This window comes from Bombyx mandarina, chromosome 05 (assembly GCF_030267445.1).
Source record: "Bombyx mandarina strain Sakado chromosome 05, ASM3026744v2".
In the NCBI taxonomy this organism is placed as follows: domain Eukaryota; kingdom Metazoa; phylum Arthropoda; class Insecta; order Lepidoptera; family Bombycidae; genus Bombyx; species Bombyx mandarina.
The window spans coordinates 4,284,303-4,309,300 of NC_143212.1; the positions used below are offsets into that span (position 1 = coordinate 4,284,303).

General features: G+C 37.8%; 2 protein-coding genes across 2 annotated transcripts; one reads left to right on the forward strand and one right to left on the reverse strand.

Moving 5' to 3' along the window:
* The first annotated feature begins 246 nt into the window (after window positions 1-246).
* Uba5 (Ubiquitin-like activating enzyme 5) lies at window positions 247-10,808 on the forward strand. Its single transcript, XM_089727331.1, has 9 exons — window positions 247-1,161; window positions 2,401-2,536; window positions 3,747-3,943; window positions 4,448-4,634; window positions 4,991-5,102; window positions 5,634-5,731; window positions 7,033-7,159; window positions 7,336-7,409; window positions 8,055-10,808. The coding sequence occupies exons 1-9, from the start codon at window positions 1,025-1,027 to the stop codon at window positions 8,166-8,168; spliced, it is 1,182 nt and encodes a 393-aa protein (XP_089583457.1). The 5' UTR covers window positions 247-1,024; the 3' UTR covers window positions 8,169-10,808.
* Window positions 9,134-24,576, reverse strand: LOC114246050 (mutS protein homolog 5). Its single transcript, XM_089727332.1, has 18 exons — window positions 24,458-24,576; window positions 24,137-24,218; window positions 23,588-23,656; window positions 22,587-22,791; window positions 21,594-21,822; window positions 20,425-20,595; window positions 19,528-19,666; window positions 19,129-19,191; window positions 18,945-19,049; window positions 18,357-18,453; window positions 17,897-18,081; window positions 15,960-16,005; window positions 15,738-15,876; window positions 15,018-15,238; window positions 13,810-13,955; window positions 12,998-13,207; window positions 11,639-11,788; window positions 9,134-10,881 (listed from the first exon to the last, which is right to left on the reverse strand). Exons 1-18 carry the CDS (start codon window positions 24,553-24,555, stop codon window positions 10,786-10,788), a joined length of 2,451 nt encoding a protein of 816 aa, XP_089583458.1. The 5' UTR covers window positions 24,556-24,576; the 3' UTR covers window positions 9,134-10,785.
* Window positions 24,577-24,998: the final 422 nt, after the last annotated feature.

The following is a 24,998-nucleotide window of genomic DNA, read 5'->3' on the forward strand; positions in this document are numbered from 1 at the left end:
CGGTTTTGGAGACAAACGTGGCCACCATTTTTTTTGCAACACTACGTGAACGAACAATTTTTGTTGGCTTTAACTCATTTTCGAACACCCAAACTCGTGACTGGTTTTTTGTTTCGGGTTCGTACGCGTATATCCAGGATTCGTCACCTGATACAATGTTGTATACAGCATTTGAGGATCCTGCGTGGAATCTTTCGAGAGTTCTGACGCACCAAGTAACGCGAGCCGCTTTTTGCTCTTCACAGAGCGAATGCGGTATCCATCGGGAGAACAACTTTTTTAAACCTAATTGTTCATGCAAGATTATTTGTATTTGACTCATGCCAATGTCTAAAGTTGCCTGAATTTCGCGGTATGTCACATGTCGATCTTACTCAATCAGCTTACGCACAGCATCAACGTTTTCTTGAGTGACTGCAGTTTTTGGACGACCTTGACGGGGATCATCACTGAGCTTGACACGTCCACGTTGAAACTCAGCAAACCAGCGATAAATTGTGGTTTTGGATGGGGCTTCATCACCAAATGCAGAAATCATCCGGTCAACACGCTGTTTTTGTGTTAAACCACTTCGAAAGTCGTTATAAAACATCGCTCTTGAATTTTCTCGAGTCAATTCCATTTTCTCAACGACTAAACAAGTTTGACAAAACCTCGTGACAAGACCGAGAATCTTTTTTTAAATAAATAAATGGTATTCGATTTTTAAAACCAAGGAGTTTTCAATTAAAAAGATTTTAATATGACAGGAGCAGTGGAAATATTCCATTCCCGATACTTTTAGTGCAGCCTAGTATATAACATTACTTTTTTAAATGTTGCAAGAGAATTTTGAGATATGTAATTTTCTTATATGTACACAATACATAACATTTTGTTGAAATTAATGAACGAACATTTATTAAATACATTACACCGTGGCATGAGACGTCACCTTGACGTTGACAGATAGCACTAAATCTTCGAACTTTGTTGGTCTTGGTGAAAATTTCTATACCAGGTTTAGTGGTAAATTTATGTGAAAATGGCTTCAGTGGATGAATTGCAGAAGAAAATAAAAGAGCTTGAGGCTAAATTAGCCGCAGTTGAAGCAAAAGGAGGTCCAATGCGGCAGAAAATTGAAGTTATGTCGTCCGAAGTAGTGGATTCTAATCCTTACAGGTTTCTAAATGTTTTATTATTTATTTGAATTAACAGATACATATAAGTTAATTTAACTTTATTAAGTTAAAGTTTTTATTTTGAGTTTAATCCAAGTTTCATGTAGAACATGCAGAAAAATAGAAATTTCACAGTAAATACCTTCCCTTTAAAACAACTGACATTACGCTTTCTCAAATTTCAATATGTTCGAAAAAATAAGCTCTGCCGAGAAGAATATAGACAAACACATACAATTGAGCGAATGTATATTGTTGAACCAATGAATATATGAAGACATTTATGAATTTAGACTTATAACTTTTTTAAATGTTGATTTTGCAAAAGGACAGCATATTGTTTGGCCATTGCTTAATTTAAGGTTATGGGTTAAAATTTTAAAGAGCTATGTTTTAGAAAATCTAGTCACTTATCAATACTATCAAATTTTTTATCATTAGTATTTTATTCCCAAAGATTTACATTATAGAGAGCAACTTAACTAAATTTATAGAAAATCAAACAAATTGACTTGGTAAGCATTTTACACAAATTATTCAATCCAGGATGATATAGGTAGTTAACCCACCTAGATTTATTAAAATATCATTTTGTTGGAGATAATGTATTGACAAATTTAAATATGAAATTCTATAGAATGCATAAATTTAGATAAAAATCTAGAAGGAAGATTATAAACAGATAACTATTGCAGAATAAAATGAGATCATCAAAATTTGACAAAATCATTACCCCATAGTCTCATCTATCAAGGTTTTTATATTTTATTGGATATGGAGCCTTGAGCAAATAATATTGTAGTATATTATTACTACTTTGCCTCTCATGTTATACCATATAGATGTATACAAAAAAATAATTATATTAGCAATCTGAACTAAGAAAATTATCTTGGTGCTGATTTTAAGCTAAATTAATAACATTACTGTATTGTGATCCCTGATACAAATGTAAAACATTCAGTTAATTGGTTGTCTTGAAGTTTCTGAAAATTTTGTTGAAAGATGTATGTAGGTAGATCTTGGTTAAGCTAATAAATGTGTTAAAAAGTTCAATTCTCTAATAGTTGTATAATTTATTTTAATGAAAGTATGAAGTAATTCTTTGTTGATGTATTATTATTTCATGGAAAAAACAAAACATTTCTCTAAAAAGTTACAACCTGCTTAAGTTATAATCCTAAATGATATTTATGAGCTTACATGCTGAGAATTCATAGATATTCCAAAATGTTTCCAGTCGTTTAATGGCTCTCAAAAGGATGGGCATTGTAAACAACTATGAACAGATTCGTGAGAAGACTGTAGCTGTAGTTGGTGTGGGAGGTGTCGGTAGTGTGACTGCTGAAATGCTGACTAGATGTGGAATTGGGAAGGTATGTATGATTCAAAATATATTGAAATATGTAGACTGGCATGGCAGACCAGTTAGGGTATTAAAAACAATAGTTCCATAACTGTGTGTATTAAAAACATGCTGATTTTGTACAACACAAGTCCTATGTCATGTTCAGGGTAATGACAACATTCAAGTTGTGATGTCTATGGAATCTGGTGACAATTTTAATGGTGGTTGACTGTGCACCCATCTAGAGTACTAGGAAAAAATGGTTGTGCAAGTGATTGCTGATATAACAATATTAAATCATGACTAAACTCATATAATTTACTCTTTTTTTTTTTTATTGCCTTTGTAGGCAGACGGGCATACGGCCCACCTGATGGTGAGTGGTTACCGTCGCCCATGGACTTCAGCAATGCCAGGGGCAGAGCCAAGCCGCTGCCTACCGAAACTCATACTATTTGCACCTTGTAGTATAGCTGTGCAGTGGTGTAGCGTGGGTGTCAGCCGCCCGGGGTGGAAGACAATTTTGCCGCCCTTTTAATTAGGTATTTCACTTTGATATCTATACTAATATTATAAAGAGGAAAGATTTGTTTGTTTGTTTGTTTCGAATAGGCTCCGAAACTACTGGACCGATTTGAAAAATTCTTTTTCCATTAGAAGCCGACATTATCTCTGATGAACATAGGCTACTTTTTTTAAATATTTTTTTATTATATTTTTTTGGTTTCATGTGTGTTTTAATGTTTCCGAAGCGAAGCGAGGGCGGGTCGCTAGTATACATTCATTCTAGAATGTTTTTTTGGCAAGAGCAGTCATCATTATTTTGCATTATATCTACAGATAAGATTTTAAATAAAAAAAGTTTGCACACACACACAGACGGTGTTGCCACTTCAATGGGTCAAATTTGTAGTTGCGATAAAAATATGAAATGGTTCAAATATTTTTATTATTTATTGTAAAATTTTGCAGCCCCCTAAAAAGTGCAGCCCGGGGCGGGCTGTCCCCGCCACCACGCTACGCCACTGTAACTGTGTACCATAGTATCATATAAGATGTAAGATCCATGATTTCGTCTGATACTGGTTTGAGTGTCCACCGGATGCCTGATACAGAGTGACAGTTCACAAAGTACAAACATACAAAATATAAAGTATGCTTAGTTTAGTAGATGTGTGTTGTTTTTCATTATTATTTACTGGTTTCTGGAGATGCATCATAAGTTTCTCTATTTGCAGCTTATCCTCTTTGACTACGACAAAGTAGAACTTGCCAACATGAACCGGCTGTTCTTCCAGCCTCACCAAGCAGGGCTCAGCAAGGTGGATGCAGCTGCTGCCACATTACAGAATATTAACCCTGATGTCACCATTGATGCTTACAACTATAATATCACAACTGTTGATAACTTTCAAAAGTTCTGCGATACAATTAGGTATTCAATTAGTTAGATTGTTAAAAGTTTGAAAATTACATGTGGTTCATTAGATTAAATAACTTTGAGCATAATATCAAATTCCTACATTTGTAACTCATATTTTATGAAAAAATTGTTTCTAGTGTGTGTGAAATAATCTTTTTCAAGTTCCAAAATATTTCAAGCATGAGTTTGATATGAATTACCATTTTAAAATTTTGACAGTGAGACAATCATTATTAACTTAACTTATGAGACAATTAATAAAATAAGAAAATGAGTCATAGTAATGTTGTTTATAGTGTTGTTATTTCACTAACAAAACATATAAATAATGTTTATATATTACTATTATAATACTATAAAAAAGGAGTCCTTAGAATTTATATCTCAAGGTGGGTGGCGGCATTTACGTTGTAGATGTCTATGGGCTCTGGTAGCTACTAAACACCAGGTCGATCGCGAGCTCGCACACTCAAATAAGCAAAAAAAAAAATGTTATTGTCGTCTGTTTGTTTACAGTAAGGGTAGTTTAACCGGTGGCGCCGTTGACCTAGTCCTTAGCTGCGTGGACAACTTCGAAGCTCGCATGGCCATTAACACAGCTTGCAATGAATTAGATCAGAAGTGGTTTGAGTCTGGTGTTAGTGAGAATGCTGTCTCTGGACACATACAATTCATTTCACCTGGGGAGTCGGCTTGTTTCGCCGTGAGTCATTCTTGTTAATTGTGTCTCATTTATTAATTGATTCTGTAGTGCAATTAATTAAATAATTATGATGATTAAGGAATAATTTTGTATAATAAAGTATTAATTACTATATTACAACACAAAACACTTAATGGCCTTTGAATCACAATGTTTATAACATTGATGGTATAAGGAGTAAAATAGTAACTATACGGAGATCTTAAAACTTATATTTCAAGGTGGGTGGCGCATTTACGTTGTTGATGCCTATGGGCTCCGGTAACCACTTAACACCAGGTGGGCTGTGAGCTCATCCACCCATCTAAGCAGTAAAATTAAAATAGAATAACGAAATGCATTTTTCACATTTTCAGTGCGCCCCTCCGCTGGTGGTGGCCACTAAAGTAGACGAACGCACGCTGAAGCGGGAGGGAGTGTGTGCGGCCAGTCTACCGACCACCATGGGAATCGTTGCGGGATTCCTTGGTAAACGAAGCTATGTTATCTGCAGACGGCGATCGAATAAGCTTTGATTTTTGAAGTGAAACTTCGTTAGGCGCCTTGAGAGTAAAATGTAACTCACGACAGATTCGTTACGGCTAGAGAGAGAATATACAATTTAAGACGAGCGAGAGTGAGAAAATAGATAGAGCGTCTCGCGAACCACTAGACCGTGGAGACAGGGAACGGACAAAGCGAGCTAGGTCGTTTTTATTTTATAAACAGCGTTCTCTATTACAAGAGAAATTTGATTTAGGGATGAAAATGAAGATAACTACAATAATGCACACCGCAAAAGAAGTTTCACTTCTTTCATGTGTACCAAGTTGCACGCGTACCACTTTTTTATAAATTTGCTTTAAAAAAAAAAATGGTGTCTGATGACATGACACGTGCGCTAATTTTCAAGTTAATGGGACGTATTGAAATTAGTCAATTGCGCTGAAAGATTCCGTCGCATAGATACTGAATGAGCTCAGAGCGCCTTATTCTACATAATAAAGTATTATTTTTCAGTACAAAACACTCTGAAGTATCTATTGGAGTTCGGTAATGTCACCCACTACCTGGGATACAGCGCGCTCACCGATTTCTTCCCCACGATGAGTTTGAAGGTAATGCTCCAATCACCTCACCTGTGATTTATTGCTATGGCACATTCCGGTAAAAAAAAGGAAAAAAATAGTTTTTGTTCCCAAAAAAATATTTTTAGTTTATTTTGTCAACTTGTTTGCCATTATCATAAATTAATAATAAAAATTAATGTTACCCTGAAAATGGTCGTTTAGAAGTACAATATAATAGTAGGAAATACCGTTTCAAATGATAACCTGCCTATTTCTGTTTAAGAAATAATAATTAAATAATAATTGTAAATAGATACGCTTTAACAAAAAACGTCTTCAAATAGAAAAAAAAAAGATATTTCAAAACAAATTAATATACACTAAAAACAATAATCATCGAAATCGGTTGGCGTGATATTGAGTTGTTCGTCTATTTGTCACGCACGTACTTAATGCAAAGGACAATGCCCATTTTCTTAGGGCGTTTGGACCCCTAAAAAAAGTTGTCGGTTGATGATGGTTTTAACTTAATTTGATAGACAAAGAAATATCGTTTCATATTTAGAAAACGATTTTTATATTCTCACCCAGGTTTAAGAGGAATCTGTTTTTTTCTGCAATTAAAATTAAGTTGTTAATTGTTTTCTTCGAAATCAAAAATCGCTCTCATCATTATTTACAGTATTAAATAAGTTAATTGTGGTTAATGTTGCTAGAAATAAGCCCTTACGTACATTTTATTATTATTATATCCTCATAATAATAATAAAATGAAATGAAAATCCGGAAGCCTGCAACGATATTGTTGTTGTTGTTTTTAAATTCGCCAATAAGCAGGCGAAGAGCGTAGCCTATACAGCCTAGTCTGTCGTAGTTATATTTTTTTTATGTCAATAAAAACGCCACACGGGAATCATCAAAATCGATTCACCCACTCAAAAGTTATGAGGTAACAAACATAAAAAAAACCATACAGTCGTAGTGAGAAACTCCTGTTAACGAATCAACGTCGCGTCATACATTGATGGTTGTGATTGGCCTATGATGACGTCACGAACCAATCTTAAATCAGGAAACGTAATATTGGCACCAATTGTCAAAATTTAAATTATTACTCGAAGAAAAAAGATGGACGCGCATGTCAATTCTATTTTGTAAGATAATTAAAAAATAATATAATGAGTATGTATTTGAAGAAGTTAAACGCATTTATTCATTTTCTTGGCCACCTCAAGATACCTCTAAGAAATAGACGCAACACCTCCTCCTTTTTGTGAAGTCGATTAAACAAAAAAACATGCAGCCCTGGACATGCGACTTGATACTTCCATTGTTGCGACACGTTGCAGCCCAACCCCACGTGCGACGACGCGTCGTGCCGCGCGCGCCAGGAGCAGCGCCGCCTGCAGCCGCGCGTGGAGCTCGCCGCCGAGGTCACCGAGGACTGCGGACCAGTACACCAGGACAACGATTGGGGTACGTGCCGCCAACACACTCTAACTAATGCTGTACCAGTACCGCCCTCCGTGTGGGACATACGGCAGGACGGTTACTGCACACGGATGGGCGGTCAGGAATTAGTAGTAGAGGACAGCAGCGCCATCTCTGGCTAGAGAACAAATGACTAACTAGAATATTGTGTTTCGTTCCAGGGATAAGCGTGCTGGAGGAGAACAGTCCCGCGGACGAGGACTGCCCGGGGCTGAAGCTAGTGGACGGAGTCCAGGTCGGTCACATGCTTTGTGTCTATGTAAACGTGTCCAGTTATAAGGTTGATGAAACTATCACCTCTCATAATTTTACATTCGAATTTTAATTTTCCTCTAATGAATACCATAATAGCCGTCATACTGCACCTATATAGTCAAAACATTTTTTAATGATTTTCTGAATTGAGTTAATATTTTTTCAAACAATAAACTATTAATGTCTATACTAATATATAAATCTAGTGGTTTTTACGGATGTTCCGTTATAACTACTGAACCATGCATCCCATTGACTTGAAACTTGGTATCCATGTAGAAAACACATGTACTTAATTGATAGGCTAATATTTATATGAGTGTTGGACTCCCTACACCGGTTGTGGGGGCGTTAATGATGAGAATCTTTGTGAGGGTGAGAAATAATGTTAATTTTAAATGCCCAGCGAAGCGGACGGGTACAGCTAGTTTTATTATAAAAAATTTTACATACTTTCTTTAATTTTATCCTGTACCTTACCTAATTGTTGGCCACATTATCTGGAACCTCTGGTATTCCAGCTAGTTTTATTATAAAAGTTTTAGTATACTTTCCTTAATTTAGTCCTATAGCTTACCTAATTATTGGTCACATTATCTGAAACCTCTGGTATTTATATATCCAGGTGGCGTACAGTATCCCGGTGGACAGCAGCACCCCGGAGTCCAGCACGGGCGGCGCCGTGGCCGCCTCGGAGTTGTCGCTGGAGGACCTCATGCAGCAGATGAAGACGATGTAGACTGCTCAACCGACCACCGCGAACTGTTGCTCCAACACCGACCCGGAACGTGAATTATATACCGCACACACGGTGCTATAAAGTCACTTATGCAATTTTTATTAAAACTGAACTGTGTATGAGAAAATACATTTTTTTTATAGTTATTAGTGAGACGAGCGAGATGTTTGCTTTTTCTGATGAAGTTTAAAGTTGTAGTTTAAATATTTTCATTTTATTTCTATGGCCTAACATAACTAAATAAGATGTTGAATATTCCAACGTTTCTCCTGAAAAATTACATAATTTGCATAAGTGACGTTATTGCAGCGTATGTGCGATATCGTAGAGCGCGTGACGTCATCATTGACACGTCACTACTGTTGTTAATAAACCGTTAGACCCGACGAGTGGGAGAATCTATATGACACGTACAGTTGTGTTTATTCATTAATGAAACGTTCCACCAGCCTCGTAACAAGTTCCGTAGTGGCTCGCGCAGTCAATGTTTAACCGTTGTAACTATGTTGAGACCTTAGAACTGATTTCTCAAGGTAGGTGGCGCATTACCTCGTAGATGTCTATGGGCTCCAGTAACTTCAAATAAAAACTTTATGAAGTTTGTGATTGAACCACGTGAGGTCACGATTGTTGATAAATTTAAACAGATTGAAGCGCTATTCCGATCATAAACTGATACAAAACAGTAATGAACATTTAAATATACCACATATAATATAAATTGTGTGTATATTTTAAATATAATTTATAAATATCTAATTTGAATATTTAATGCTATTATGTTAAAAGAAATTTTTATTCGATAATTATTACAAATATACCCATAAAGTTCAATTTTGGAGCAACACTATATTAAAATGGCATATCCTATTGTATTAAGTATTTAAATGTTGTCTTCTGTATACGTAGATTGATATCATATAGAGGTGTGTTTTTATAAATGCTATGCCGGAGACTGCAATGGTTTTCAAATAAAAATATATGATGCCAAATTAATAAAAAAATATTTATAAAAAAACAACACCCTTTGTTGCCGATCTAGATCTGGGCTAAATCTCACTTTTTTTGCTATAGTTGCTTTGGCTTCGCTTCTTTTTACGCAATATCGCACGTATTCAAACCTCTAACAATAAGATATAAACTTAGTTTCATGTAATTATTGGATTCCACACCCTGAATAACTTTACTACTTTCTTAGTTATGAGCGAATTAATTGAATGTAAATTCGCGGCTGACAAAGGCCCAATAATGTAGTGAAATAATAAATTTCATTAAATTCAAAACTACATGTCTTAAATTCAAAACTACTGAGTATACAATCTGTGAAAATACTACGTGAAATTTGAAAAATTTGAAAACTTATGTATGCGAATTTCAATATCTAAAAATATAATTCGCTAAAATGTGTTGATTTAGCTTCGCCTGTAGTAGGTAGGATAGCCGCCTCCGAGCCGCCTCAGCGTCGCGAGCGATGCCGATGTTTGCTGGCGGCGGACGGCCTCGTGTAATGTTACAAATGTTAAATTCCAATTACGACAAAAAGAATATTAAACGAACTACATTACAGCACAAATTTGATTGTTATAAAATTGTTTGTATAAATATTGATGTGTTTTGTCGTATCGCATCGCAAGTCCTTTGATATAACGACGGTGCTTTTATTTTATTTTATTTTTATATTCTTGTCTCTAAGTTTACTTAAGATGTGTGTAAGTTCCACACTTAAAATATATTTTTTATTTCCTTCGTTGTGATTAAAATACTTTATATACTTTTGTACATATTGTTATGTAATGCGCTTGCTAAATGTAATTTACATAATTGTAAGTTTTTGTATGCTTTTTTTAATGAAAGAGTAATCTTTTGTAACAGTTTCTGAATATGGTTGTGCTATGTAATTGAATAAGAAGTTACTAGATAGACGCCAAGCTTTTTTTTTATCTGTAAGTACACGATTCTCTGTAAACATCGGTCTATGGCGTAGATTAGTCTTGCCTTAAACTTTTTGTCATCAGTAATGGGTGCTTGATACATTTGACAGTTATAAGCAACGTATATCATTATTTTTCTTGAATTATTTCATTTATATTAATTTTAATTAATTTCATTTTTGAGACAGTAAACTTATTCAATTAAAGAAATATATAGAGATATGAATAATATAGAAAAAAGTAGTATGAAGTCCTCATGCAGCTTGGCGTTAGTGAAATTGGTCACAAAATGCTATTTTATTTCGTGACAGCGGATGCGCGTGAAACTAAACATTCCGGCTTGTGAATTGTGTACGCTTAAATTATATAAAGTAACAACAATATAATAACTATTATATCAAAGTATTGAATGTTAATAAGTATATAAAAAGGCAATATTTGTTTCTTTTTTCCAATCGTTATTTTATTATTTCAGCCATTTGGATACGATGTTCTAGTGCTTATAAACGAAAACAATGAATCAATAAAATTGATGTCCTGTGTTTTTATAAATTGAATTTGGTGTATTTAATCTTTAAAAATACTAAACTGCAATATCAATTTACATTTTATATTATTGTTAATTTAGCTAAGATTAAAAATATCAAAATGTGAAATAGAGAAAATATGATGTATATTATGTGTAATTAAATAATGTCCTTTAATATAAGTTTTTTGACAATTTCCACGCGACTCCTCAGCTTGGACGTTATCTGTTCATTAGCCGGCGGTAGATCGTTGTTCTGCAACAGAACAACTACGACTGATCGTTTACGCTAATATTATCGTAATGATCGTAATACGCTTTTATTTTATTGTTAGTTTTTTTAAACTATTATCTATTTTTAATTTAACCAACCGACTGATCACCGTTTCAAAACATCGAAAAATGCACACCAAGGTAGGTACATGATAAATGTCACCTCAATTCTGGATTGTCATATTGAATAGAGAATTACAAACGATTTAATTAAATTTGAATTTTACAAAATTAGCAGAAATATTGATGGAATGATTCGCCACTCTTTGGTTTTGGTAGTAATCCAAGTTTTGTATCAAAGATAGCTACCGCCTTAATAGATGTTTTTATTGCCAATGCATATTTTTAGGTTTCGTAAACTGAAGATAGAATCACAATATCATTTGAGATTATACAGCGGGGAAAGGGTTTGAAAAATTGTGTGTAGGGTTTGAAAATGTTAACTATATATAATAGGGTTGCCACCCGTACTTTATAATAAATTATTGTACGTTATTTCAGGTAATTGTACTCTATACTTTATGTGAACAATAAAGTACACGAAAATACTTTATTTGGCATGATTTGGATTTTTTTAAGATTTTGAAAAGTTTAATCATATGTATTTTTTTGTTAGGCGAAATACATCGATTTCAAAGTACAGGAGATGTTTATGAATTTGTCTATAGTATTTATCAGGAGCCGTCTGAGGGTGCAGTGTCTCATATATTAAGTGTATAATGTATGGTGCAGTGGATGACCTGCAGACAGCGCGCCAGTAGGTCGGCGCGGCGCAGCGCGGGGCCGCCCAGCCCGGCGGCGACGTGGCGCGCCAGCCCGGCGCCGGCGACGCCTGTCCGCGCGCGGTACAAGAACACGGGGGAGCCGTCGCGCATTACGTGATCGAATGTCTGACGCAACAAACGTATTTATCTGCGGTTACACATTTACCTTCAATATTTCAAATATTCAATATACTACAATTTCTACCGTAAAGTATCACTTGTCTTAGAGGGGTACCTACGACACTTGTTCCTATTCCAAACGAATTGAAGTCTCAGTCTTAAGTAGACATTGACAGACATGTGGTGACGAACCCCAACCCCAGTGTGGTCAGTTCACGGAGGGCCCAATTTCGGCGGTTCGTGCTGGGGTCATGGTCCAGGCGGCTGGCCGATCCTTCGGCTGGTCGTAGGACCGTCGAGGCGATTCGCCTGGTCCTTGTAAATTGGGTGAATCGTCGAAACGCCTCACTTTCCGCCTTACGCAGGTGCTTACTGGGCATGGTTGCTTCGGTGAGTTCCTGCATCGGATCGGAGTCGAGCCGATGGCAGAGTGCCACCATTGTGGTTGCGACTTGGACACGGCGGAGCCCACGCTCATCGTCTGCCCCGCATGGGAGGGGTGACGCCGTAACCTCGCCGCAAAAATAGGAAACGACTTGTCGTTGCCGAGCACTAATGCTCGGCGGCGACGATTCACGGAAGGCGATGCTCGACTTCTGCGAGTGCATCATCTCGCAGAAGGTGGCGGCGGGGTGCTTGAAAGATGCATAATCCCGCTACCGTCGAGCGGGGGCCAAGGAGGCGAAGCTGGCCCAAACCCTGGCCCTCTAAGTGTTTCGAGTCCTATCACATGGCGGTCTGGGGATCGGCGAAGGGGACCTAAGAAGATGACGTGCAAACTGCTCTGCACGCGTTTTCCGCAAGAGCATCTGGGTTATGAAAGGCCGGCTATAATCGACCCACGCTGGTTCTGACCTAGCGGGGTATTCTCATTTTAGCAAATTCTAGCAAAACGCCATCTAGACGGGCTTCGGATAGCCTACCGACCGAGAGGGCTACTGGGCAGTGGGCCGACCACTGGTCTGCCTTTTCATGAGTTCTGACTCTTGCGAGGTTCGGACGTGGGTTGTTGAGCGACTAGAGGTTTTAGTCAGTTTGTCTCTGACATACCCCGCCCTTCATCTCTAGTGGAATGCGGAAGTCCGGCGATTTCCTCGTGACCAAAAAAAGGTCGTGGTACCGCTTTACATAGCCTGAACTGTGAACTTGGTTGTTAGGTTATTAAAATAGAATATAATCTAAAATGTTCTATAAGAATGGCGTTGTTAATATTACCAAGAACGTGAGTAGTGGCGAGGGAGCGATGTAGTGGTGCAGCTGCAGGAAGTGCGTGGCGAGCAGCACGTGCGGGCGGCGCGCGCGGGCCAGCACGGCGCCCAGCGCAGCCGCCAGCAGCGCCGCCCCGTCGCGCCGCGCCGTGCCCTTGCCGAACTCGTCCACCAGCACCAGGCTGCTACTCGTCGACTCTTGTAGAACCAGAGCCATCTGAAATGCTCCTAACTTTCGGTGCCTGTGTTTTGATACCGGCACCCGATCTATTTACTGGCGGTACGACCAGTTGTGAGTACGCGCGGGTAGGTACCACTCTGCCTATTTCTGCCGTGAAGCAGTGATGCGTTTCGGTTTGAAGGGCGTAGCAGCCGTTGTAACTATACTGAGACCTTAGAACTTATATCTCAAGGTGAATGGAGCATTTACGTTGTGGATGTCTATGGTTTCCAGATATCACTTGACATCAGATAGATATCACTGAGTTATAAGTGAAAGCACTAAATAATTATATTTAAACGTTTAGACAATCAATGACAGTACACGTATGTTCTATTTTCGTCACTTGAAGGCTGACGTCTTCAACCATTGCATACAAGCAAAATTGCAAATTAACTTATCTACGTCTTTAGTTACATATGTAACAAAGAAACAATATTCTAGAAAGCTCTCTGCAACTTTTTCGATGTCAATATTTGTATATATTGGCTGATCTTTAACCATTAGAATTATGTACGTATTCAATTCTAAGTAATCTAATACTAGTACAATACTATTAATATTACAAGTACAATACTACTAACAATGCTAGTAATCACCTGTCTCAAATCTATTAGGAAAGCAGACATGTGCGCTGCGATGCATTCAGTTGACTGCATCCTTGTGAATATGTGACTCACGATGCCTATGACAGCCGAGTCAGCCGGCACGAAGCTGCCGATGTGAGCTAAATACACTATCAGACCTGGAGATATTAATAGTGTTTTACTATGCTCCTGATCAATTGGCTGATTGTCTGAGGAATGCAATTAGTATTTTAGATTTTAGTAATTTCGTATCTTCACCCTACCGAGCTTTTGATACTGTGAACTGCCCGTGTGGTGGAATGTAAGCGACATATTATGACAATTATTTAAGTACGTTTACTTTTAAGAGTCACATCTGGCTTGGAGTGAAGTTAAGCTATTTCTATAATCGCATGTATTATCAGAAGTCACAAAGTCTTCCAAAGTGCAATAGAAAAGGCGCACGGAGTTTCCTTACGTGATCGGTTTAGGAATGAAGAGATACACAGGAAAACCATGATAACCGCCGATAAAGCCGATGTTGAATTGGCAATGGCAGAACAGAGCACATTGCACATAGAATATGACCAATCATGTGGACCGATAATTTAATGAATGCGTGCAGCGCAGAATCGATCATTGGGGCGAATCATTGAGGAGGCCTAAGGCCAGCTGTGGACTTCTGTAGGTTGATAATGATAATAGATGCATGTGATGTCTTTTGCTTGATGAAATAATCTTAGCATCGAACGAAATACAGTTTAACTGTCCACCTATTTTAAGAGATGATTGTGTTGAAGTAACGCTCTTCAAGATAAGAGACCAAATATAAACCTAAGAGAGATCTAATTTCGCGGCAGACAACGACGGTGACTTTAGCCAAAACTAAGCACCCGTATGAACATCCTTTTTTTTTGAGGATTGAAGGGTTACTGGTGGCCCGGAGGCCTTTCCAGTTTCACCAGGACAGGTGGGCGAGCAAAGGCTCAGTCAGGAGGAGTAGGATTTTCTAACAGCTGTCCAAGCGCCTCCGAAGGAGACTTAACAACTCAAGAGCAGCTGCTTCGCGAATGAATCTACTACCGGATCAGAATTGCGACCCGCTGAGAAGATCCGGTGAGAAACTCAGCGGGCTGATGCATGGGTTAGGTTTCACGTCGACCTCTTTGTCGAGTTCGACGAGTACGGTTACCGGGGTCCCTAAGCCTACTCCTAGTGTTAGAGCTGAAGGCGTCACTTACCTATCTGCTTCATATAAACAGATTTTCCACTAGAGTTAGGGCCGGTTAGGATTTTAACACAGCCAACTTGTTCGTTGCTCTCGAAGTCGTTGGGCACAAAAGCCTCGCACGTGGTCATGTGCAAGGGGTGCTTGCCTTGCTTGATACTGATCGACTTAGTCTCGACTAGAGTGGGCTGGGTGTAGCCGAACTCTTTACTAGTTTTCGATATTGCTATGAGACTGGGACAATTCAGTGGAACTTTATATTGATTTTCTAAAATTTACGAGGAAGATAGCGTTTAAAAATAAACTACGGCTTATTTATATAAAATGTAGTGCTGTTATTATGATTTTGGGACGTGTTTTTCGACTTGTACAAAAACATAATTTCCCAATATTCATTCATTTTCAGAATGGATACGTCCTCTCTATGGTTCAGAAAATTAAGGTTTTTATTTTATAAGATGGAGGAGGTTATTGAACACAAAGGCTTTTCTAGTTCCGCCAGGAAGAATGGGATTTGCTAACAGTTACACCAGTGCCTCTGAAAGAGTCTGACAGTTCGATTTCTACCTCATGTGTCAAGGTGAGTGGCGTCATGCACGTTGAGATATGTATGGGCTCCGATAACACCAGTAACACCGGGTAAAAACATCTATGTTATAAAAAAGAAGCTCTGGTATCAGAAATATCTTTGTAAATGATTAAAAGTGACCACATTAAGTATCGATAAACTAACCAATCTAGCATTGCACAGTTATCGATAACGCTAGCCAGGGTGTGGAGGTGCTCAAGCAGTACTGCAGTCAGCCTCATCATGATGCGGGTCTCATGAGCTACTATCTCGGGATACGTGTCGCCGAACATCACGTCTAGTTCTGATAAGTTAATTATTTATGAAAAAAATTAAATTTAAAACAAGAAACTAAATGTTACAGATACTACATACATACATACATACCTTCGCAACCCTTACTTTTGTAGTGAACGAACTCGTTGTTCTGAAACTGAAAGCATCGTACCTAACTATGCAGGAAACATTACAACACTATATAGATTATTCTATTTAAACACTAGACGTACCCGGCTGTTTCACCCGCCGTTCTATCTGTAATTTAGGAAGGTTAGCATTCGCTGCGTTGTCCCGGAATAGAGAGTTGTGTCGCCCGCTGGGTCAACAACTACCAGCCGATGAGTAGATTTATCGGTACGAAAACTCACGAACCAAAACTGTCAGATTTACTTTAAGATATCTTTATGCGATTATTTCGTCAAATTCTGTTCGTTTTTTTTTTGCTTTGATGGATAGACTAGCTTACGGCCCACCTGGTGTTAGGTGGTTACCGGAGCCCATAGACAATAAATGTAAATGCCGTACATGAGACTACATTGCCATTGAGACATGAACTAAGTCTTAGTTTTTACAGTACAACTTAGTTTTTGTGTGATTAAGTAACAAACGTAATTAATAGTAAAAGATTTTAGTTGATCTCTCGTCTTCCTCGGTTTCAGCGATCACTCGAAATTCGTAAGCACATGTGAAGTTGTGGCCCAGATGTTTAGTTATGAAGCCAAAGAATCAATTCAAACCGAGACGAGTGGTTGTTTTGTTGCAAGAATGAGCAGTGTGTTTAGTGCGAGTTTTTTAACGTTCTCGATAGTGTAAAAGTTAACTCAAATATGTACGCAGTTGGGACGTTTGGGCGCCGTTTCAACTGCATACAAATTTGAGTTAACTTTTACGCTATAGAGAACGTAAAAAAACTCACACTAAGCACACCGGACTGTAGACAACGTACACGTACTACAGCGAGAGGAAGATGCGATCATAGACTATATAAATGATTTTTTGTAAGAAATATCATTATTGCCGTAAAAATGTTTTTTTTTTTATTGCTTAGATGTGTGGACGAGTTCACAGCCCACCTGGTGTTAAGTGGTTACTGGAGCCCATAGACATCTACAACGTAAATGCGCCACACACCTTGAGATATAGTTCTATGGTCTCAGTATAGTCACAACGGCTGCCCCTCCCTTCAAACCGAAACGCATTACTGCTTCACGGCAGAAATAGGCGGGGCGGTGGTACCTACCCGTGCGGACTCACAAGAGGTCCTACCACCAGTAATTACGCAAATTATAATTTTGCGGGTTTGATTTTTATTGCACGGTGTTATTCCTTCATCGTGGAAGTCAATCGTGAACATTTGTTGAGTACGTATTTCATTAGAAAAATTGGTACCCGCCTGCGGGATTCGAACACCGGTGCATCGCTAGATACGAATGCACCAGACGTCTTATCCTTTAGGCCACGACGACTTTTATTACCGACGATTATTACGAATATTACCAATGAATCTAGTCACACTTTTATAGGTTTAAGAATCAGTGAAAGATAAGTGAACTTTATACAGGAGAGTAATTAGGGTATTTTTATAGAGCATAATTGAAGACATGAGTGGATGAAGGGGTTAAGTACCATTTTTAAGATTATTGAGTTTTTACATTGAATGATGATATTATGTGCCTATAAACCATATTGGACCTTAAAACTCGGGGTTCAAAGGCTATTTGATGATTGAGTTGTGTACGAAGAAAAAGTACAAGTGATAAAAGTTTGTTGCCCGTTTTTTCAAAATAACTAATTGTATCTTAACCCCTTGATCCACCCATGTCTTCAATTGTATGAAATGATATCATCACGGGCGTGTGCCCCGCCCTGTGTGAAGGTTGCCAGTCGGACACAGTCGTTGGGATAGCCGTCTTAAAACACAATGAAGATTACAAATTCATGTCTCAAAACAGATGGCGGCATTTACAATTATGTCTGTGGATTCACTCGAGTAGTACCTAGTACCAAATAATTTCATCATTGAAGAAATATGTACAGAGCCTCACCATAAACTTCAGGCCGGGTAACTCTTCCCTCGCCCCCATACCGTCCCAAGCTTTCACGGCGAGTAAGTACCCTAAGTGCGGCATGTAAAGCATGCTGCATTCTTCTATAAAAGAGGGCAGTCTTTCCAACTCCACTTTAGCAGTTTCCGACATGAGCCCGTGGAGACTGGCCATTGTTCGCTTTTCTGATTGTTTTCAAATTATTCAAGACAACTTTATATTATATGTGTAAGTGACTTAACATGAAACTAGATATACTTAATAAGGTATAAAAAAAAACTAATTGTGATTGAATGTCATTGAAAGGAAATTATTGTGAAATCTTGCAGGTACTAATTTAAGTTTTATTTTTAAACATGGCATCATTGGTTCTATAACAACAGTTACATAGAGATAAATCAAGAGATAAATAGAGAATCTTGAGGGATTAGATACCTATGTACAAACTCATAATACTTACTTCGATCTAATTCAGGATCCACACCGGATTTTACAGTGAATTTTCCTTCAGTTTTAGACTGATCAAAGTCTATAATGCGATTCATGTATAGGGCCATCTGGTATAAATACAAAAATATCCAATTGATTTCATTATACTATTATATCATTTTCATTACTAATTCAAAAATGTACCTACCTTGATAAAGTTTATTTTAATAAATTATAAAGTCATATAGGTTAGATTTCGACCATTTGTCTTATATGTTGTTGACGGTACTGACATTGGTGTGCTAGCTTGTTTTTGTACTACTTATTCGCTGCCTTGCCTCACCTTGGTTGCATAAGAGGCTATTCCAACTTCACGCGGACGGGTAGGTAGAGCTCATGGGCTCAACCTGAGAGAATTTGCTAGCCAGCCCTAGGCCTAGCAGTGCTTCGCAGAATCTACCACCGGATCGGAATCGCAACCCACTGAGAAGATCCGGCGAGAAACTCAGTGGGCTGTGTCCATAGGATCTTTAGCCATGAGCTCCTCCACACATATACTCGTATGTATATAACAACAATAACAGGTTATTGACTATTTAAATAATATTTAAATTCTGACCTCATAAAGTTTCTTATTATCGCATGAGGCAAGCTGCTCTAAAAAAGAACTGGATTTTCCGGCGTTCTCACACATCTCGCATATCAGCACCGCGTTGTACAGGGTCTGATGACGTGTTATTCAGACTTAGAGTTTTAAAAACAAATATTTAAGGTACATAGTTGTTATATATGTTTATGCTTACGTTGTACAAAGATTTCCATTGATACGGTTTTGCTGAAAGTGCCTTAACTTTGGCTAAAATACCCTGAAATATGTAGACTTTGTAAAGCCAATTATAAAACAATATTGCTAAACAGTATATGAATAAGCTTTGATTGAAGTATCTCCACGTCAAATTAATAACAGTAGTCAAAAATTCGTGGATAGATGATATCCCATAAAAGAAATCGTATCCATAAAATGGCCGTAAAGATAGTTAATTATCAGTAATACATGGATCAATTAGTTTTAAAAGTCAAGACCATATAATAATATATTCGTGTCTACAATCAAGATGTTTATATATATATCACGACAGTATTCTAATTTATCCTGAGATTTTTTCACGTCAAATAAACTTCGCGATAAAAAAATAACTAACATTAACATTCCTAATGAACCTTAGCGCAGAACAGATATTCCTCATTAAAGGATCATTCTGTGATCGTAAGAAGTAGGCCACGACTTCTTGGCGGCGGCGCAACTCCGCTATATCCCTGCTCGGATGCTGCATCAGGACCCTAGAGATTGTCGAATTAAAACAGTTTGACAACTGATGATCAGCGAACTCTCTCTAGCCTAGTCAAGCTAACTAGACTTATTTCCTTCGCAACAAAAAAAAATCGGTGTTGTAAACGTGGTTCGAACGCACTTTTATGATTTAACCTTTTGACTGCCATGTAGGTCCCCGGTGCCCTACGTGGCTGAAGGCACTGAAGTTATTGTTACGATTTCTGTTACTATCTCTTCTCTTCTTCAATCCTTGCCCACCCAAGGCTGAGTGTAGGTCTCTTCAAATGCACCCCACTCTTGTCGGTCTCTTGCCTTTCGCATCCAGTCCCTACCAGCCGTTTTGACCGTATCGTCGGTTTACCTCGTTGGTTGTCTGGTTGGTTGGTTGCTTGGTCGGTTTAAGGCCAATAGCCTTCTGTTACTATAATTACTTTATACTTTATGCATATGAAATGAAGAGTTCTTTATTTTTTATTTTACTAAGTATCAAGCGTCTATGAGGAGAAACAAAAAATAAACGTATGGGAATTTATCTAGAAGACTTTGCGCGATGCAGGTACAACGGTAGAACTTTATATATGTATATCTTCGGAAGGAGAAAACATATTGCGCCGACCCCAAGTGACTGGGAGAAGGGCAGGAGAATGATGATGTATATATCCGGTTAACCTGTTGATTTTGTAATAGCGTAACAAGTTACGAAGTTATGTTCTATATTTCATTATCACTAAACTAAACCTAACCTTAAATAGGATAAATATCTGACCTCATTTTGCTTTGTCCCACCTTCGAGCAGCACCTACTAAACAGATGGAACAAGCTAAGCCCTTCCCTGTTGCTTCCCTGGACGCCTCTCTTGAAATTGCTGGGATGTGAGATGGTACTGAAGATCTGCAGGCCGCGGTACGTGTCGTCGTCGATCGTTACAATGTCGCGTCTAGTGTGTTCGTATTTAAAATAATAGGCTTGGAGAAATGAGATATGATACTTAATCTTTTAATATGACGTTATTTGGTCAATTGTGTAAATATGATATTAACACATTGGCTGCCAGGTAGGTCACCGGTGCCCTACGCGGCGCACTGAAGTAATTATGTCGATTTCGGTTACTAAGCGGATGGATTGCCGAACTTTACCCTCTTTTGTTTTTAATGTATATTTTAGTCTTTTAGGTCTCTTGAAACTAGATTCAATCTCAGTATCTTCGAATTCGTCTTTCCACAGAGTCTACTAGATATGCAGACGCCTTAGTAACCACAGAAATCGACATGATTACTTCAATGCGTCACGTAGGGCACTAGTGACCTACATGGCGGTCAAAGGGTTAATACTAAGGAATGATGCGACAACATTTCTTTTCGTCTTTGAGTTTGTCGATTTTTCATTTCTGCGTCGAGAACATTCGACGTAGGTAATTGTGGCGGGTAGCCGAACACAAGATATCCGACAGATGCCTGAATCGCACTTATGACATTTTGAAGATAAGTTTGCATATATTATAATATATGTACAAGTTCCAAACAACAACATTTGCCGGTCATCGTTCTCGTCGCGCGTAAATTAACCCACAGACACAGCCCACTGAGTTTAACGCCGGATCTTCTCAGTGGGTCGCGTTTCCGATCTGGTAGTAGATTCTGCGAAGCACTGCTCTTGCAAGGGTTCGTGTTGGCAACAACGTCAGGTTTGAGCCCCGTGAGCTCACCTAATTGTTAAGGTTACCCTGAAACTGTTCCTCAAGACCATCAGCTAGGTAGGAAAAAAACAAGTCGCCGTCGGTCTACCGAGCAATATCACCCGCTCGGTGGAAGATCTACCTTCATAGTTAAACCCCCAAATAATTAAGTGCTCTTGTAACGTCGATCTTGTTAGCAGCTAAAATGCAAGATCGTGCGCTCTTATGAGTATAAATAAATACAAACGAGATTAACTTACAAAGAGATTGTACGCAAACTTAAAAACTGCGGCTTATTGTGTAAGCCCACGTTCAAAGAGCTCCAATGTAGGTCCAAATACCGTAGTAAGGCACCGAGTGAGTGAACTGTCTGTGTTTGACTAAAGTCTACGACGGTCCGGAGGAAGAGGGTGCGTTCCTCCTCCGTGCAGTGTGGGGGCTCGCGCGGGAGGTACAGGTTGAGGATACGCCGTTTGCAGGCTTCGTAGTCTTGGATAAACGGAAGAAACTAATACAGCCATACTGATAAGACATTAAATATCTTTTAAATGTGTTTCACTAGATGATAGTTCGGCAAATCATCTGACGATGATGGCATTACTATAACTCGAGTATTTCTTTCCGGAAATTGGTAAAGGTTTTAATGTTAATTCTATGATTTTGGATGCCACATTACATTTTATGGTAAGCTTTGCGTCAATCAACTAATTTTCATCGTCAGCTAATTTTCGCCATTGTGAATTAAGTTATGACTTATTTCGTAATTTAGACATATTTATAGCCACATTTCTATTGCTTCAGACTAAATATATTTCTAGTGGGGCGTGCCCAGTCTAGAACTCACCATTCACTTAGAACCCGAGCCAGTATTACGTGTTTCACTTTTACGCAAATACGATTGTACAATTTTTTTTAACGTTTTTATCATCGTATCGCCCACCACCGGAGTAGAGTTCATACATACTACCTGGAGCCACTGCGCTCATCCACAGTGCGTTTCCAGAGGTATTTTTCCGGCTTTAGAATGAGCTCCCCTCCACGGCTTTTCCCGAGCGCTTTGACATGTCTTTCTTCAAACGAGGCTTGTAAAGAGTACTTAGCGGTAGGTAGCGGTTTGAATCTGCCCCTGGCATTCTGAAGTCCATGGGTGACGGTAACCACTCACCATCAGTTGTGCCGTATGCTCGTCTGCCTACCCAGGCAATAAAAAAAATATTACTATAAAATTTTATTATATATTTTATTAAACTTACTATATTCCTTCGCAGACAAAAAAACCAGCTTACATCTGCCCAAATCATTGGCATCGTTTTTGAAAACGATGGTTTTTACCAGTTGCACAAAGGAGCTTTGGTTTTTGCCGTCCAACAGTATCATGAAAGGTTCAACTTGTCTGAATAAGTTGCAGAACATTTGGAACTCTGGGGGACGATCGACAATTTCTTCCAAGATAAAGAGCTGGTGATGGTTTGTAAGGAAATATATGCAACCTTTTAGGTGTTCAACTTTGCATAAGCATTTATAGTTTGACTGTCACATCATAATAATATGTACGTAACATTACAATACTTTGATTCCCAATAACTTTGAGTTTTATTATTAGAAAATGAAACATTAACTGTGTAATTCAGACGGGGTGTTTCTCTTGAGAAACTTGAGCTTAGCATTGAAATATAAAATAGATTTTCCTATTCAATGCTTCAGCAACTATATTTGATATACTATATAGGTCTATGATATTTAACAGTAAGAGTGTGACAAGTTCAACATAAACAGAACAAAGCTTAGTGATTTTGGCACACTTGTATTTCCGCAGTGCTTCCCCGATACTTTATTTATTTATTGCTATTATGGGTGCACGGGCTTACGGGCCCACGGGTGTTAACTTGGTTTCCGGAGCCCCCAGATATCAAAAAAACGTTATTGCCGCCACCCACCTCGAGATATGAGTACTAAGATCTCAAGTATAATTACAACGGCTGCCCCACCCTTCAAACGCATTACTGTTTCACGGCAGAAATAGGCAGGGCGGTGGAACCTACCCGCGCAGACTCACAAAACGTACCAGCGCGTGCCACCAATTCTTATGACAAGTTATTCTGGAGTTCGGAGAGAGTAGTAGCATCGATATGCAAGTACGCTCTGCTAATCAACATTCGATGAGTTCAAATCAAGCTTCGTTTTCACGCTATATTTTGGAAATTATTGTTTTTATATACATTTAGCTAATACATTCTATGGCTCAGGAGCATACCTCTCCAGTTTGAAGAACGTAGTAAGCGGCACCGATCTTTCCGGATCGAAAGTACACCACCAACAATTTCTAAGCGAATAAAAATTAGTTTTAAAAGAGTTAAATTCAGGACATATTCTACCACTGAACCAAAAAATCAATAAACAATAATCAATAAATAGCTGACGTAGAGGATTTTAAAAATCAATCACATTTTCATCAAATTTTAAATAATTTTTTCTTTGATTTTGGTATAGAAAAATTTAAAATGTCCTACATTCAATCACTCGCAAGTTAAGATCTCCTCTCATATCAAGAGTATTCAAAACTTATATTCAACACAAAAACAACAGCACAGAGAGCTTGATGCCATTTTGAACAATAATACCGATTTCTACGGAGAATCTAACCTAGATCCAGTACAGTAGGTACTCAAACAGATAGGTCTAAAAAATCATACACACAAAGAATTTGTAATAGATGTGAACTGGAAGATTCTCGTTTCATTATTGACGATTTAATTAATTTTTTAAGATATTTTAAATACGATGAAATTAAATAAGCCGTTACCTCTTCAGCATCAGTGTCTTCGGTATACTCGTCTGGATTCTTTAAAGCGTTGTGATTTGGAGTTATCGTTATATTAGTATTTCTGTAAGATAATATGATATTAGTGATGTCAGACATTTATACTTATGCCAACCATCAAATGTTCACACAAAACATTGTCACGCATACTACATACAGTAACTGAAAATTCAAATGAAAGATCGCGTCTTTTGGGTTGTTAGCTGATTTATGTTTCCAGTTAGTAAAATCATATAATTTTCTTTTGAGTAGTACTCATTAGTTGATACTTTGAGTGCATAGCTAAATTTAGAATTTACTAACCTTCGACAAGTCGATATGATAAAATGTTCATCTTTTTTGTTCAATACACTATTACAGCTTGTGTTTTCTGCAAATGATGAAATACTTTCTACGTTCATTTTAAAGTTAGAATAAAAATAAATAACTAGAGATATTATATTCAAGTCTCTATCAGTATAAAATCAAATTTCAGTTTCCCGCCAAAACAGATTAATGTTCGTTCTTAAATGTATTTTACGGCAAAGGAATTATTAAACAAGGTTTCTTTTTTTTTTCTTAAATAACTTTTTATAATTTAAGTGTTTTTAATTCGGGTAGGCCTTGACATCTGCCATACGTCTACGACATGGGAAGAGTAGATATTCTTGATCGTCATGCATCACCGTCATACGCAATTTAGTGACACAACTGAGCAAAAACGGCAAGAAAGTCAAGAAGCTTAATGTAGTTTTATGTCATAATATTGGTATAAATAGGTTGAAAAACAATACAATAATAATAAGTTTATTCAAAGATTTATTAAGATGTTACATGTTAGCATATGAGATCATTTAGTATAGTT

Coding starts and splice junctions, on each gene's coding strand:
- Uba5 (XM_089727331.1), top strand. CDS start 1,025: ATGGCTTCAGTGGATGAATTGCAGAAGAAAATAAAAGAGCTTGAGGCT. Junction 1,162..2,400: donor GTGGATTCTAATCCTTACAG/GTTTCTAAATGT, acceptor AAATGTTTCCAG/TCGTTTAATGGCTCTCAAAA. Junction 5,103..5,633: donor AATCGTTGCGGGATTCCTTG/GTAAACGAAGCT, acceptor ATTATTTTTCAG/TACAAAACACTCTGAAGTAT.
- LOC114246050 (XM_089727332.1), bottom strand. CDS start 24,555: ATGAACGTAGAAAGTATTTCATCATTTGCAGAAAACACAAGCTGTAAT. Junction 23,657..24,136: donor AAGACACTGATGCTGAAGAG/GTAACGGCTTAT, acceptor TTATTCGCTTAG/AAATTGTTGGTGGTGTACTT. Junction 13,208..13,809: donor TCCTAATAGATTTGAGACAG/GTGATTACTAGC, acceptor GGAGCATTTCAG/ATGGCTCTGGTTCTACAAGA.